The sequence below is a fragment of the Lampetra fluviatilis genome, chromosome 13, assembly GCF_964198595.1.
Source record: "Lampetra fluviatilis chromosome 13, kcLamFluv1.1, whole genome shotgun sequence".
NCBI classification, from domain to species: Eukaryota; Metazoa; Chordata; class Hyperoartia; order Petromyzontiformes; family Petromyzontidae; genus Lampetra; species Lampetra fluviatilis.
The window spans coordinates 11,049,391-11,062,743 of NC_136287.1; the positions used below are offsets into that span (position 1 = coordinate 11,049,391).

Consider the following 13,353-nt stretch of genomic DNA (forward strand, 5'->3'; position numbering starts at 1 on the left):
GTGTAATCCGTGATGATAGCAATCTCCCAGGCCCTCTGCCGACATGCATAACAATCTGAGCCGGGAACTTGCAAACTTAGTAAATAAAAACACTAACAATTAAATTCCTTATATTTCAGTTGATAAAGTTATTACCAATTGGTGGGAAATCAAAGTTTGTTCTATATAAATGGCCTCTACCACACAAATGTGGAATTTCCACATGCAGAATTGGTTTAATGCATGCGTTTTCTGGGCGTGGTGATGTTTGCCTGAAAATCCATCTTGAGACGGGGTTAGTGGATTGCATGGAGATCATGTGCACAAGATACTGACCTAACTTCAGGGCTTGTGTTGCTTGTGTGAGAATACAAGAGGTTATGTGGATGAGTGGCGGTTCTTGGAATGTGGGATTTCTATGGATACTTTACTTTCCTCCTGAAGGCACAAATGCTCAAGGAATTGATGAAGCATGCCAAGGAGTGTCTTTCGGAATTTTTTTTTTTTCCAAAGATTGGTCGATATTTTCTTGGTGGGGTTCCTTCGTGATGAAAAGCAAATGACTTTTAAACGTCAACAAACACTGCATGTCCGATCAAGTTGTTACCAATAGTAATGCTCACTTTGTCTTTCAACCTATCTAGTGACTTTACCGAAAGACCCAAAGCATATAAATTCCTGCAGTCACGAAGGCATTACGTCAATATTTGCTCTGTGTTCAAGTCAAATGTAACAATCAAATGACGTTGCATGCAAATGGTGTAGTTGCATAATAAAAAATGCATATTCTTTCAAACCAATCACATTTGTGCATATTTTAACGGATTATTAAATAAAACCCAATTAATTGAGATTTAAGTTTCAACTTCAAAGCCCTGTCACAGGTGGAAAATTACCTAACAGAATTGAAGTCGACAATGAGGGACAATATTTAAAAATAATTTTGTTAATGCAATCATATTTGAAGGTTAAGGCTAAAGTGGACCATTCGTTCAATTGTTTTCCAATTGTAACATTTTACTAAGATAAAAATATAGAACGTCTTTCACACGTAAATAAAGTGTTCACAAAATAATGTTGTTTTATTGCTTTAATTGCATTAAACCATTTATACAACTGTACAAAACCAACAATCATTTCAAAAAGCCTGCAAATGCAGTACACATGCCCAACAAACCTCTTTGAACTTCATGCTGCGCAGTGTCTGCAGTCAAGGCATAGACAGAACAGAAAGGGTGCGCTCATGCACACATGCAAACTCGTCTGCTGACAGTTTGTGCGAGCTCCCTCTTGGGGAGAACACCCACCTTCCAATGCCCTTGTACTCCACTGGACTGCCCCCTTCACATCGAAAACAAAAGACTAAGGCATGTAAGGATTCAACCAACCAGTTTGTATTAATCATAATTACAATTGATGTATATTTACACATGCATTGCTGGTTCAATAATAATTTCAGTGCTGCTGGGTACAGTTGAACTGCCAGTGACTTCATAGTTTGTAGGCAATATGCCAATGGGGGCTTATGTGGAACTCTTGTCATTAGGCACATTTTATGCCAACATTTTAAAGCACTTATTAAATTCACATTACTCTAGCAGTGAATAGTTGTGTATATCGGCAAGGGAAGCTTTGGTTTTGGGATTGTACCTCAAGCAAACAGTGTTTGGATTCAGTTATTAAAAGTGACATAACCACCAAGATAACCATTTGATACAAATGGAATTAACCGAGGAAATTAGGACAGACTTAACCTATTTTCTTACAAAATAAAACGTAAGTTAGCTATTTCCAGTCAGTAAACTTAATGTCTTACATTCCAAAAAAAAAAAGGTTGATTTTAAATCACCGCATCACAGTTTTAACGACTTGCCCACACATCGAGTCTTGTAAAGTTTTGTTTCTTCAACACGCTTTCTTCATCCTCATGCGCCGCTGCCAGCCTTGTCGCCACCCCCCGCGCATTACCCCACCAGGCTTGGCCTCTAAGCGTCGTCGCCCGCAAACTCGTGCTGCGGCAAGATGGCAGCAGCGCAGCCCACGCCGGCAAACGACGCCGGGAAGTGCAAGTCCCTCTCCCACTCGTCCGTCTCGACGTTGTACACCTGCACCAGGCTCGTCACGTTGTTGAGCCGCCAGTTGTATCCGCCCACCACGTATATGCGGTCCCCCAGCAGGGCGCAGCCGGCCTCCGACTGGCCCGTCCGCATGGACGTCACGGCCGTCCACTGGTCGGCCTCCGGCACGTAGCACTCTGCCGCCAGCACGTCGTAGCAGCGCTCCACCTGGTCGGCGCGCCCCCCCAGCGCGTACACGCGTCCCCGCGCCGCCGCCATGCAGTGCAGCACGCGCGCCTCGCTCATGGCGGCGCGGAACTCCCAGGCGTCGCGCGACGGCTCGTAGTACTGGAGCGCGCGCCTGTCCTCGCCCGGGATGCCGTAGCCGCCCGCCACGTAGAGGCGCCCGCCCAGCGTGGCGCCCGCGTGGCCCCACGTGCGCCGCTTCAGTGCGCTCACATACAGCCAGCGGTTGTCCTTGGGCGAGTAGCGCTCCACCGACGCCAGGCTGCCCGTGCGGTTGCGCCCGCCCACGGCGTACAGGGCGCCGTCGACCGCCCCCAGGTGGAATTGTATTCGGGCGTCCTGCATGGGCTGCAGGCGCAGCCACTTGCCGAGGTGCGGGTCGTAGCGGAAGCAGTCGCTGACGGCGCCCTCACCGCTGCGGTACTGCACCTGCTGCCCCCCGACCACAAACACAAAGTTGTCGAGCACGGCCACGCACGGGTGGCTGCAGCCCACCGCCATCTCTGAGAGCTCTGCAGTACAGACACGGGGCGCACAGATGGTGCAAGCGGTCAGCAACGGTTCTGGAATGCGCGACGCTACCCAACAACTAATGTGAAGCCCCGGAGTGAACGTGCCGCACTTGGCTGCGCTACTTTAACGAACGAGTTGACGAATTGGAGCCACTGGGTGGAATTTCATGGAAATGTCCAAGCTGCACCCATAGCCAACTTGGTTAGCACTGAACTGAATTGTAGCAGTGCAAACAAATGCAGGTTATATGTTCACTCCAGCCTGCACAAATATCAACACTTTCACAATTTAACAAAATAACGAAAATTTACGCAAACAACAATTTCAAATGCGGCATCTTCTCCCACCCAAGTGCTTAAAGATAGCCCAGAAAACAAACCACTTAATTTGTACATATCCTCCTAGGCTGTGTCCTGAGCTCGCCAATGACAACGTTTATCAATTTAAAAAAGTAATATCACCATCAAGTCACATGCAGAAGCACTGCCAAAATGCCCTCTCATGGCATCGCTACCATTAATTCCAACGTGAGACGGCAGGCTCGACACTATACGTCAACATCACAAGTACAGCGCACGGTGGGAGCCGACCGAATTAAGCCAATGGAGCACAACGAGCGCTGGTAAATTTCCAACCCATGATGGTAGCCATCGATTTCACGAGCGTATCGGCCAGTTTTATTTTTATTTTGCAGGAGCAAATTTAAATTATTGAAATGCTTTGCGTAGACCCTGCTCAGATAAGTTCAAAACAGCACTCAGTCGGCTTTTGGGCTGCATTCACAAAGTGTGGCTGGCCGTGAACGACGTAGCAACCGCGCTGCGATGATGGGGGGGGGGGGGGGGAATTGCTCGCACCCTTGAAGTGTCGGGAGGAGCTGTCTGGGAGGAAGTGGACCTTGGTGCTCACTGAGCGGTCCAGGTCGATGTAGGGCGTCCCGCCCAGGGTGAGCAGTGACACGTGGTCCGAGCGGATGGCTGTGCGCGGGCTCTGCATCTCGTGCTGTCTGAAGGGCAGCACCTGCATTCGCGCACAGAGGGATGGGGGCCTTCAAATTGGCTACTGATGCAGAAGATCTTCATAGCAGTTTAACACGTACGCTGCCGCAACCAATATCCATATTGCAGGTTTTTTTTGGGTTGGATCACGTAAATATAAATGTCGTTAAACCCGACACAGCCAATTAATAATAATGGGCTTTTTTCCCCTTTTTTCTGGCAACAAAAATCGGGAGAAAGAAAACTGAAATTGCCCACATCACCAAATGCAGGGACAGACACGCACCGACTCCCACACATGAACATGGCTGGGTGTCAATTCTAAAATAGTGGTGCCAAGTACAAGCCAGCAGGAACACTTATTTCCTGACACATTAATTACCAGGCACGTAGAGATTGCATAAACTCACATGTGTGCATGTGGTGAGGACAACTCTGGCAAATAATGAACAAGTTGTGAAATACATCAATTAGCGCTGGCAGCAATTACCTAATTTTTCCCTCCACAAGCCTCATGTAGCACTCGTCACACAATGTCCTCTCATGGTGTCGCTTGCAGTTGAATTGATAAAAGCCACGCGAGCGCTGAACCATATCTCCACCTTGTGTTCACCCACTCTCAAACAGTAGTCTTGAGATGTGGTCGCATTAGGATACTTTAAAAATACCAAATTGTATAGTCAATGGAACAGAACAACAAATGGTTACGCTTAAGCTGGCACAACATGAATCGTGCTAATTCAGTTGTGGCATGAAGTTGCGGTTTCATTGAAATTATACAAATTACAAGTGGTAAATTAATAACAGTATATCAATAAGGAAAAAAACCTCAACATGTCTGCTTATATTTAAAGTGATAAATATTTCTTAATTTAAAAAAAAAAAAATATTTTTCCCATCTCAGGTGAGACCAAGCAAATGATTTCATCTGCGTCCATTGTGCCCATCAGCTGAGCCAGCAATACAGCCCTCCCACCAGATGTGCATAGCTACAGTGGCTTCCTAAAAATCAGAAAATGCACCTTTAAATCGAGATTAAAAACTCATTACTTTAGAACTGATTTTTGTGTTTAGTTTGCCGTCCTTCCCCCGCACCTCCGATTAGCACGGTTGGCTACGCACGGTGCGAAAGAAGTTCAACACACATGCATGAAGGTGAAACTGCTCTAAAAGGTATCTATTTGGTGTTTGAACATCTTAACACCTGTTTTATTGGCAGCAAGGGTAAAATCTATTATTTTTGATGCTTTTATACTGGCAAAAAGGTTCCATGATATGTAGCTGCTCACCTCGAGCTATAAATGTTCTGATGCGTGTGGCATTGTCTTCGTACTGTTTGCCTTTTGGCATTCTCTGGTCTCGTACTGGTGAGACTAGGCCATAAAGAAGGCTGTCTCTGGTGTAGGCCAATCAGTTTAGAAGGCAATGCATATATTGTCTGAGCACGTTCGTTTGCATGTTCACAAGTACGAGTGGTGAATGTAGACTTGATTCCTTGCAACATCTATTTAGTGTTTGAACATCTTAACACCGGCTTTATTGCCAGAAAGGGTAAAACACCTATTCTTATTTTTCTATCGCGCGAATCGCGGGACACATTCTCTCCACATCTAGCACGGGGCGCACGGACCTGGAAGTTGAAGGCCTCGAGTAGGAAGCTGCGGCAAGTGGGGTCCTCCATCATGATGTCCACGGGCTGCACGTGATCGACAAGCTGCACCGAGCTCATGAGCGGAAAGCGCACGTGGGCGAGGACATCGGGCGCCACGCGCCGCCGCCCCTCGCTGTGCCGCAGCCAGCGAATCGCCGCTTGGAACAGATCCACCTGCCCCACGTCGCGGGCACAGCAACACACCCCACCACCCTATAAGCAGCCGCAAACCACGATCCTTGAAAAAAAGAGACCAAATGTCCAAATTTGGCCAGGGCAGTTACGGTTTTAGAAAGCCTGTTCCTCCCCCCCGACAGCGTACCGAAGCATTTGCTATCATTGGGATTTTGGATTAGCATAGTAGTGGGCGGGGCCTATGGGCAGTGAGCGGGGCCTATGAGCAGTCAGTGGGGCCAATGTCAGAAATCACCAGGCTTCTCTGGTGTGGGCAGGGATAGTGATGGAGTGGTCGTGACTTTTGGCTGTGAGCTCACCACCAGCTCCCGGTTGAGCCTCCCAGAGGTGCCCAGGCTGCTCAAGGGAATCGATGGCTGTCAGGGTAATGCCCCCAACATTGGTAACAACACACACTGTTGCCTACGTACGGTGAGAAAGAAGTTCAATATACATACAACACGTAACCACTTGAGTGGCCAGGTGGCATAGGGCACGACGCCCCACTGACCACCTTTTCTCGATGACCTCTTACATGTTTACAAATTGGGCCACTCCACTCTAGATGCATCCGATGGTTGGCAATCAAGGAAATCGGTATAGTGGGGGGGCTCACGGACCGAAGTCAAGAAACACTGGCTTAAAAGGGATCGCAGTGACTTTGTTTCAATGGTACAGCCGAATAATCTCCCAAGCAAAACCAGGAGCCGAGCAGGAGGAGACGTCAGTGCTCAGCGCTCGATCCTCTCACCTCGGAGCAGCACTGCAGCCGGTTGCTCCTCAGGAAGAAGACGAGGCGGTCGAGCGGCAAATGCAGGAAGTCATCTTCGGCGGCGATCTGCAGGAAGTGCGTGAAGGTGAACGCGTCGACCGACTCCTTGAGCGAGGCGAGGCTGAACGCCGTCGCCATCTGGCCCACGCCAAGGCACGTCTCCACGCTCATCGCCGACTTGAGGAAGTCCTCGCAGAGCCCCACGACGGGCGCCATCTGCAGGAAGACTGCGGCGCCCAGCACGTCCTCCACGCACTCCATGTCCAGCGTCACCTCGCCGCAGTAGGCGAAGTCCAGGATGTGCTGCAGCCCACGCGCCGACAGCCCCTGCAGCTCGATCTCGCGCTGGCTCGCCTCGCGCATGCCACCCGTGAACATGGCCCTGTGCACAAGAACAACAACCGTCTGGCTTACGAGAATGTCGACCATTCCACGTCGCCGTCGGTCATGTTCTATCCACTACTGGATGAAGGTTTTGCCAAGCAGTGACTGTCCCTCACGGTCATGTAACTATTAGGTTTTAAAATCGGCTCAGATGGATGTTCTGCGAACTTTCCATTATACTCAAAATAGTTAAACCAGTTTTCCTAAGATTTTAAACAAGATATGGAGATTTAAGAAAGGACTGCTAATTTGATGGGTTATTGGAATCCACACCTTCGTGCAATGGACAGACATAAGCAAACTTCCTTTCAGTGGGTATTGAGTTGGAGCGTATTGACAAATTAAACAAAGGGTGCATTGGCGATGCAATAGGGCTGACGCCTATTTGTTTGAAATATTGGAGCAATGCCATGGGGTCCGACCGTATTGTTGGGGTTCATTTTAGTAAGAAATGTTTCTACTTCCCTTCGTCCAAATGTTCTGAAGGACAATAGAGACACAGAATAATTATGGTCAGATGTGGCAGGATGAGCAACATTATTCGATGAAAGATTACTTATTTCAAAGGTATTTTACTGCTTGTACAGAACACTTACTCGAATGTGTCAATAATATTCTTTCTACCAGAAATATCAATGCCATTTATAGCCTATAAATTGGGCAGCCTTGAATTTCATGGCCGGCATGGCAAACGAGGGGGTAGGTGGCCAATACCACGCCCAGCCGCCTTTGTCTCCCCAGTGGTGATGTTTACACATCGCACCAGCTACTCATTTGAGACCGAGTCGACCTAGGGGAGGCCCAGGACCGGTTCAGGACTCGTCATTAGTGTTGGCCGCGAGCGGGAATCGAACTCGGTTCGCCGGGTTCGACAGCTCGGCGTTTCGCACAAAAAGCTCCACGTCGCGCGCACACACACCCACATGTTTCTTTTCTCTCCCACACTCATCTCCAAAGCGGAGGGCCGCAGAGCGCTTGGGCACCTGAAGTAGTCGCTGCAGGCGGCGAGCACGGCGCGGTGCACGCGGAACGACGCCTTCTCCACCAGCAGCGTCACGTCCAGGAGATGCCCGTTGTCGCGCAACGCCGCCAGCCCGCGCAGCAGGCAGCCGCTGTACCCGGCCGCCGTGAACGTGCGGCGCAGCAGGCTCGGCCGCTCCGTCGCGCTGTCAGCGCGGGAGACGCCCGAGGGGACCCGGTGTGCGAAGGAGGGGCAAGAGATGCGTGAGGGGGGAAGTAGGGACGGGGGGTTGCAGCAGCTCTCAATGTCACAGGCGAGAGCGCGTAATGATCCAGCCCCGCATTGATTAGCGTCAACAAGCCAGCAACCCTCATGCGGGTTGATGGATTGTGCAGATATCGCGTGTTTTCAGTCTTGCCATCTGATGGGCTTGGGGGGTGGGGGGCAAGAGAGGGCAGTACAGAAAGTAGGTTTACAACGTATGTATATGGAGTTCGGTGTTATCTGTCATTTGCGTAAGAGTTTTTTTTTCTTTCTGGGAGCACTAGTTTTCTTCCACTTGTGAAATAATTAATAAGGGATATACTGAGAAAGACCCATCTGAAAGAGCTCTGATATATGTTTAATAGCAAGTTAATAAAAACATTATCAGAGGGTTTTTTTCACTCAGGGAAAATAAAGACTACATTCCAGTCGATGAATAGACCTTAATAAAACTCATTAACTAATTATCCGAGATATTTCCTAAAATATACATACGAGAGAGGGCAACACTGAAACTTCTGAACTTGAACACCAGTTAGCCAGAACATTGGAATATTATTCATTGCATATGTTCACCAAAGCAGCAAAAGTATAACTTAAGATTAAATTAAGACCATACAAAATAAATGCAGGACATAATTAATAAATTGACAACATAGATCGAAACAAACTTCAGTTCATACAGAGTGACCGACCTGTGTAGGGTAAGGCAAGGCATGCTTACCGAATCAAACACTGAACTTGCTCGTGCAAAACATCTCATTAAAAATTAGCATTACAATTGCGCTCTAAGAGGTACTGGCAGTTGAACGCAGCCAATGTTCACACCAGCCACAACTCAAGTGGGTGTGCGTGGCATTAATTTTAGAGGCATTTCTGACGAAGTGTTTATTCCCACCGTGTGTCATGCTGTCACCAACTCACTCGAAGTATTTTTGACAATGAATCTTCATTAAATAATGAAAAACACTGCAACGGCCAATAAACCATGTTCATCGCTCCAAGAAACGTTCATTTGTGTTCCATGTGAGAAGTGTCCAACAAAAATGGCCATTCCACCACTAGCTTTGGGCTATAAATGGGATAATGATCAACTCCCCATGCTCTTTGCAAAAACTCTTTTTACACCAACTTTTTTCTGCTGTATTTAAACCCACGTTTGTTAAACTGCGGTGGCAACGTACTCCACCAACAACAATTATCCTCTCGAAATCTGTCCTGTAAAGCAGGAGGTTTCCGTTGAGGCAGGGACGTCGTTACGTAAATTTCCCTCGATGTGATATAAGATATTCCGCGCGCTATATTGACTTTCAAAATGCACAGCATATAGGTGTAGGGGATCTGCGAGCCACCCTCACGCACACGCAAACACGACATCACCCGGACCAAGGCGTGCCAGACGGGGATGTGTATTGGAGATGGTTTAAAGGGCGCTGTGGGACGGATGTTCGAGGTTGGTTGTGGAACGAGTGTAGCTGTGCATTGATGAATTAAAGAAGTGCTTCAAAACATTCTCGACTCCTCTTCATAGGTGGCAATGTGCCTGGAGGGCAGTTGGCTTTGTGTGAGCAAGACATTGATACTGGCCTCCAATGCATCCCCACGGTATAGATATACACGCGAATCTCCTATATACATTTTTTATTTTAAAATCCTACGACTCAACATTATTTTTGATGCACAGAGTATAAATTATTTTATAGGTCAAAAACATATCTCAACGAGCGAATTTTATCGAAAATTATATAACTTGTTTTTGGAAAGATTTCAAAAAAGCATTATTATTGTTGTCCTAATCTTTCATCCTTTAAAAGTGTTTAATGTGCAAGTATGCTTGCGTGCATGCCAATGCCTTTTCAAACATTAAACAAAAAGGCTTCAACTCTTTCCAAAAATGGGTGACCTTTCTAGGATGGTATACACAAGGAGCACCCCAGTCCCAGTATGTAAGGTTTGTCCTGGCACAGCAGTAACAATCTCCTTAGAGATGTAACAAAGCATAATACAAATCAGTCCAAAATTATACTGAGGAAGGCTATGACCAAATCGGGTTTGAGGTTTGGCTAATGTTTTGATTGGCAAGCACCATGCATAACAGGTATTATAAGCAGTGAGGCTACTTTGTGGGCATTACAACATAATCAATTGTTGTACTACACTTCTATGCTTCCGCATCGATGCTGCCCGCCTTCACCAACCAGGGATACTGACCTGCAAGTATGTTCTAAACAACCCCTTACAATGCCAGCATGGTGCGGAGAGGCCCTCATCCAGCAGTGCATTGACAAGGACTGTAACGTGTACACATTATACGTCTCTCACAGACACACACACTCGTGTAATCTGTGTGCTAATTCTCGGTAATGAGAGATCCTCAATTGTATTGGAGGAGCAGCTCAATGCCGGATTGCCACACCGGTGCTTGAATTATTCACGCAGAGTCGAGGGCGGGGAGCCTGCCGGGACAGCCATGAAAAGCGGAGCACAAACTCGTGCGGTGATGAGTGAGAGGTGACAGTCACAATCAACGCAATGGGCACGAATGAGCAGTGTTGCACGGGTTAATGGGGCAATGCACACGGTAAGAGGGTGAAGTAGCCGCCACTCTGGGGGTCAGCGCGGGGGGTCGGCAAACCTGCGGGCTCTTCGTGATGTTATTTTATTCAAGGAGCACATTGCGGCTCTTGAAATATTGCATTTTTTAAAATCGAATTTGAAGGGGAAAAAAAATGGCTCTTCTCGATATTTTGATCGCCGACCCCCGGACTTGACACATGGCCAGAATTGATTGTTGCGTCGACGTACGGGTACGTGTGTGCATGTACGTTGAACTTCTTTCGCACCGTACGTAGCCAACGGCGCTAATCGAAGGTGCGGGGGGGGGGTAACAAAACTAAACACCAAAAAGCAGTCTTTAAAGAAGTGAGCTGTCAATCTCGATGTAAGTGTTTAGCTCCAGCGGCTTCCACGTGCACGTGTTACTACGATGCCTCTCCATTGTACCCAACGCCAACACACCGCCATTGGCCACTAAGTGACTGTGACGTCACCACGGCGCCTGTGCCAGGCCAGGTGCACTTCTGAGGCCACGTGAAGTGTCGAAGGCTCTCCAACACCAATAACAAGTCATGCACTCGCTGACAGTAAGCGAGTAGGCAGAGTAAGGGGTCATCCATTGAGTAGGTAAGTCAAACATCTATCAAAACTTGACCCGTCCCCCCCCTCCCTGTACGCACGCGGACTTTTTACACCCCACCCCCCCCCGAATCCTATAGAACGGCCGATATTTAACCCACGCAGAAACGATCAAGGATTAATTATATCAACGTGTTTAAGCAGAGTCCACCGCCGGACTATCTAACTCATTTGAAGGCCAATGTAGACAAATTATTATCGAGGCTTCACCCCCCCCCCCCCCCCGTTTCCTATGCGTACGTAACATTGTCAATAGACCCCCCATACGCAAGCGAACGCATGTGGCTTGACCCCCCCTCCATGCGTACGGACTAAATGAATGGCCCCTAACGCAATTACACTGACCCACACGGGTGGCCGAGTCGGGCATTAATAAGTTAATGTTGTTTTAGTGTTTCGAGCCACAAGCGCATTCAAATCATGAGACCGTCAAAGTGGTTATTTCTGTGTCAGCATGCTGCACGGGGTTTGGTTGCTCGTTCATCAGTGGCCCCGTGTGTGCGCATTAGCGTGGTCGAAACTGTGCAATGCGTTCCTGTGGGGATTGGCAGATCCTGTGGTACAAGCGATCTCCCGTCAGACCATTAAGAGTTCATAATGCATTATTGTACATGATGATAGCATTACAGTAGAGTTGTCAATGCCATCGTTGATGATCACGTTGTGTAGTTATTGCCGTTACTAACACTGTTTTTTTTAATATAAATGAAAGTAATGTATTGTTATTGCTGTAGTTGTGGTACATAGCTATGTTAATAGCCTTACTGCTTTATATTAAGTATTAGTTTTTGCTATTATCGTATGACGATAGATTAGTTATAATTGCTATTTTCTTGTATTTAAGAGTAAACAGCTCTTAGTTGTGACTGTAATTGTTAACGTTGTTGTCATTGCTGCTCTGGTCTCTGAGGAACACCACAACTTGCTGGGTGGGCCGACTCGCACAGTGCCAGCCTGGGGAACACCACCACCACCACATCAACCCCACCACCACCACCATATCAACCCCACCACCACCACCATATCAACCCCACCACCACCACATCAACCCCACCACCACCACCACCACCATATCAACCCCACCACCACCATATCCACCCCACCACCACCATATCAACCCCACCACCACCATATCAACCCCACCACCACCACCACCATATCAACCCCACCACCACCACCACCACCACCACATCAACCCCACCACCACAACCACCACATCAACCCCACCACCACAACCACCACATCAACCCCACCACCACAACCACCACATCAACCCCACCACCACCATATCAACCCCACCACCACCACTACCATATCAACCCCACCACAACCACCACCACATCAACCCCACCACCACCACATCAACCCCACCACCACCACCACCATATCAACCCCACCACCACCACCATATCAACCCCACCACCACCATATCAACCCCACCACCACCACCATATCAACCCCACCACCACCATATCAACCCCACCACCACCATATCAACCCCACCACCACCACCATATCAACCCCACCACCACCACCATATCAACCCCACCACCACCACCACCATATCAACCCCACCACCACCATATCAACCCCATCACCACCACCACATCAACCCCACCACCACCACATCAACCTCACCACCACCATATCAACCCCACCACCACCACAAAATCAACCCCACCACCACCATCAACCCCTGCACCACCACCACCATCAACCCGACCACCACCAACATTCACAACTCACCACCAGTAAGCAGCACCCTATCACCACCATCACCAACCACCACTATTGCCCGATCACTACCGGCACCACGGAACCATGCGCACCACAAACACCATCATCAGCAGCAGCAGCAGCAGCCTACCACTACCGGCAACACAGCGAGCAGCAGCATAGCGAGCAGCAGCAGCACGAGACCGCCCTCCCCACCACCTGCTGCCGCCGCCGCCGCCTCCGATGTCTGCGCCGCTAGGCTCCATCGCGAACTCCACTCCTCCTGCCCCAGACTCCGCCATCTTGCCCCGTCCGTGTCACGTGACTGAGAATGGGCTGCCCCCCCCCCTTTACCGTTGGTGTCAGTTACATCACGTGACTGAGAATGGGCTGCCCCCCCACCTCACCACCGTTGGATTCAGTTACACCACGTGACTGAAAAT

General features: G+C 48.6%; 1 protein-coding gene across 1 annotated transcript; it reads right to left on the reverse strand.

Annotated features, from left to right (window-relative positions):
- Positions 1–975: 975 nt before the first annotated feature.
- KLHL26 (kelch like family member 26) lies at positions 976–13,219 on the reverse strand. Its single transcript, XM_078862296.1, has 6 exons — positions 13,130–13,219; positions 7,758–7,940; positions 6,370–6,772; positions 5,424–5,618; positions 3,653–3,815; positions 976–2,794 (listed from the first exon to the last, which is right to left on the reverse strand). The coding sequence occupies exons 1-6, from the start codon at positions 13,210–13,212 to the stop codon at positions 1,965–1,967; spliced, it is 1,857 nt and encodes a 618-aa protein (XP_078718422.1). The 5' UTR covers positions 13,213–13,219; the 3' UTR covers positions 976–1,964.
- Positions 13,220–13,353: the final 134 nt, after the last annotated feature.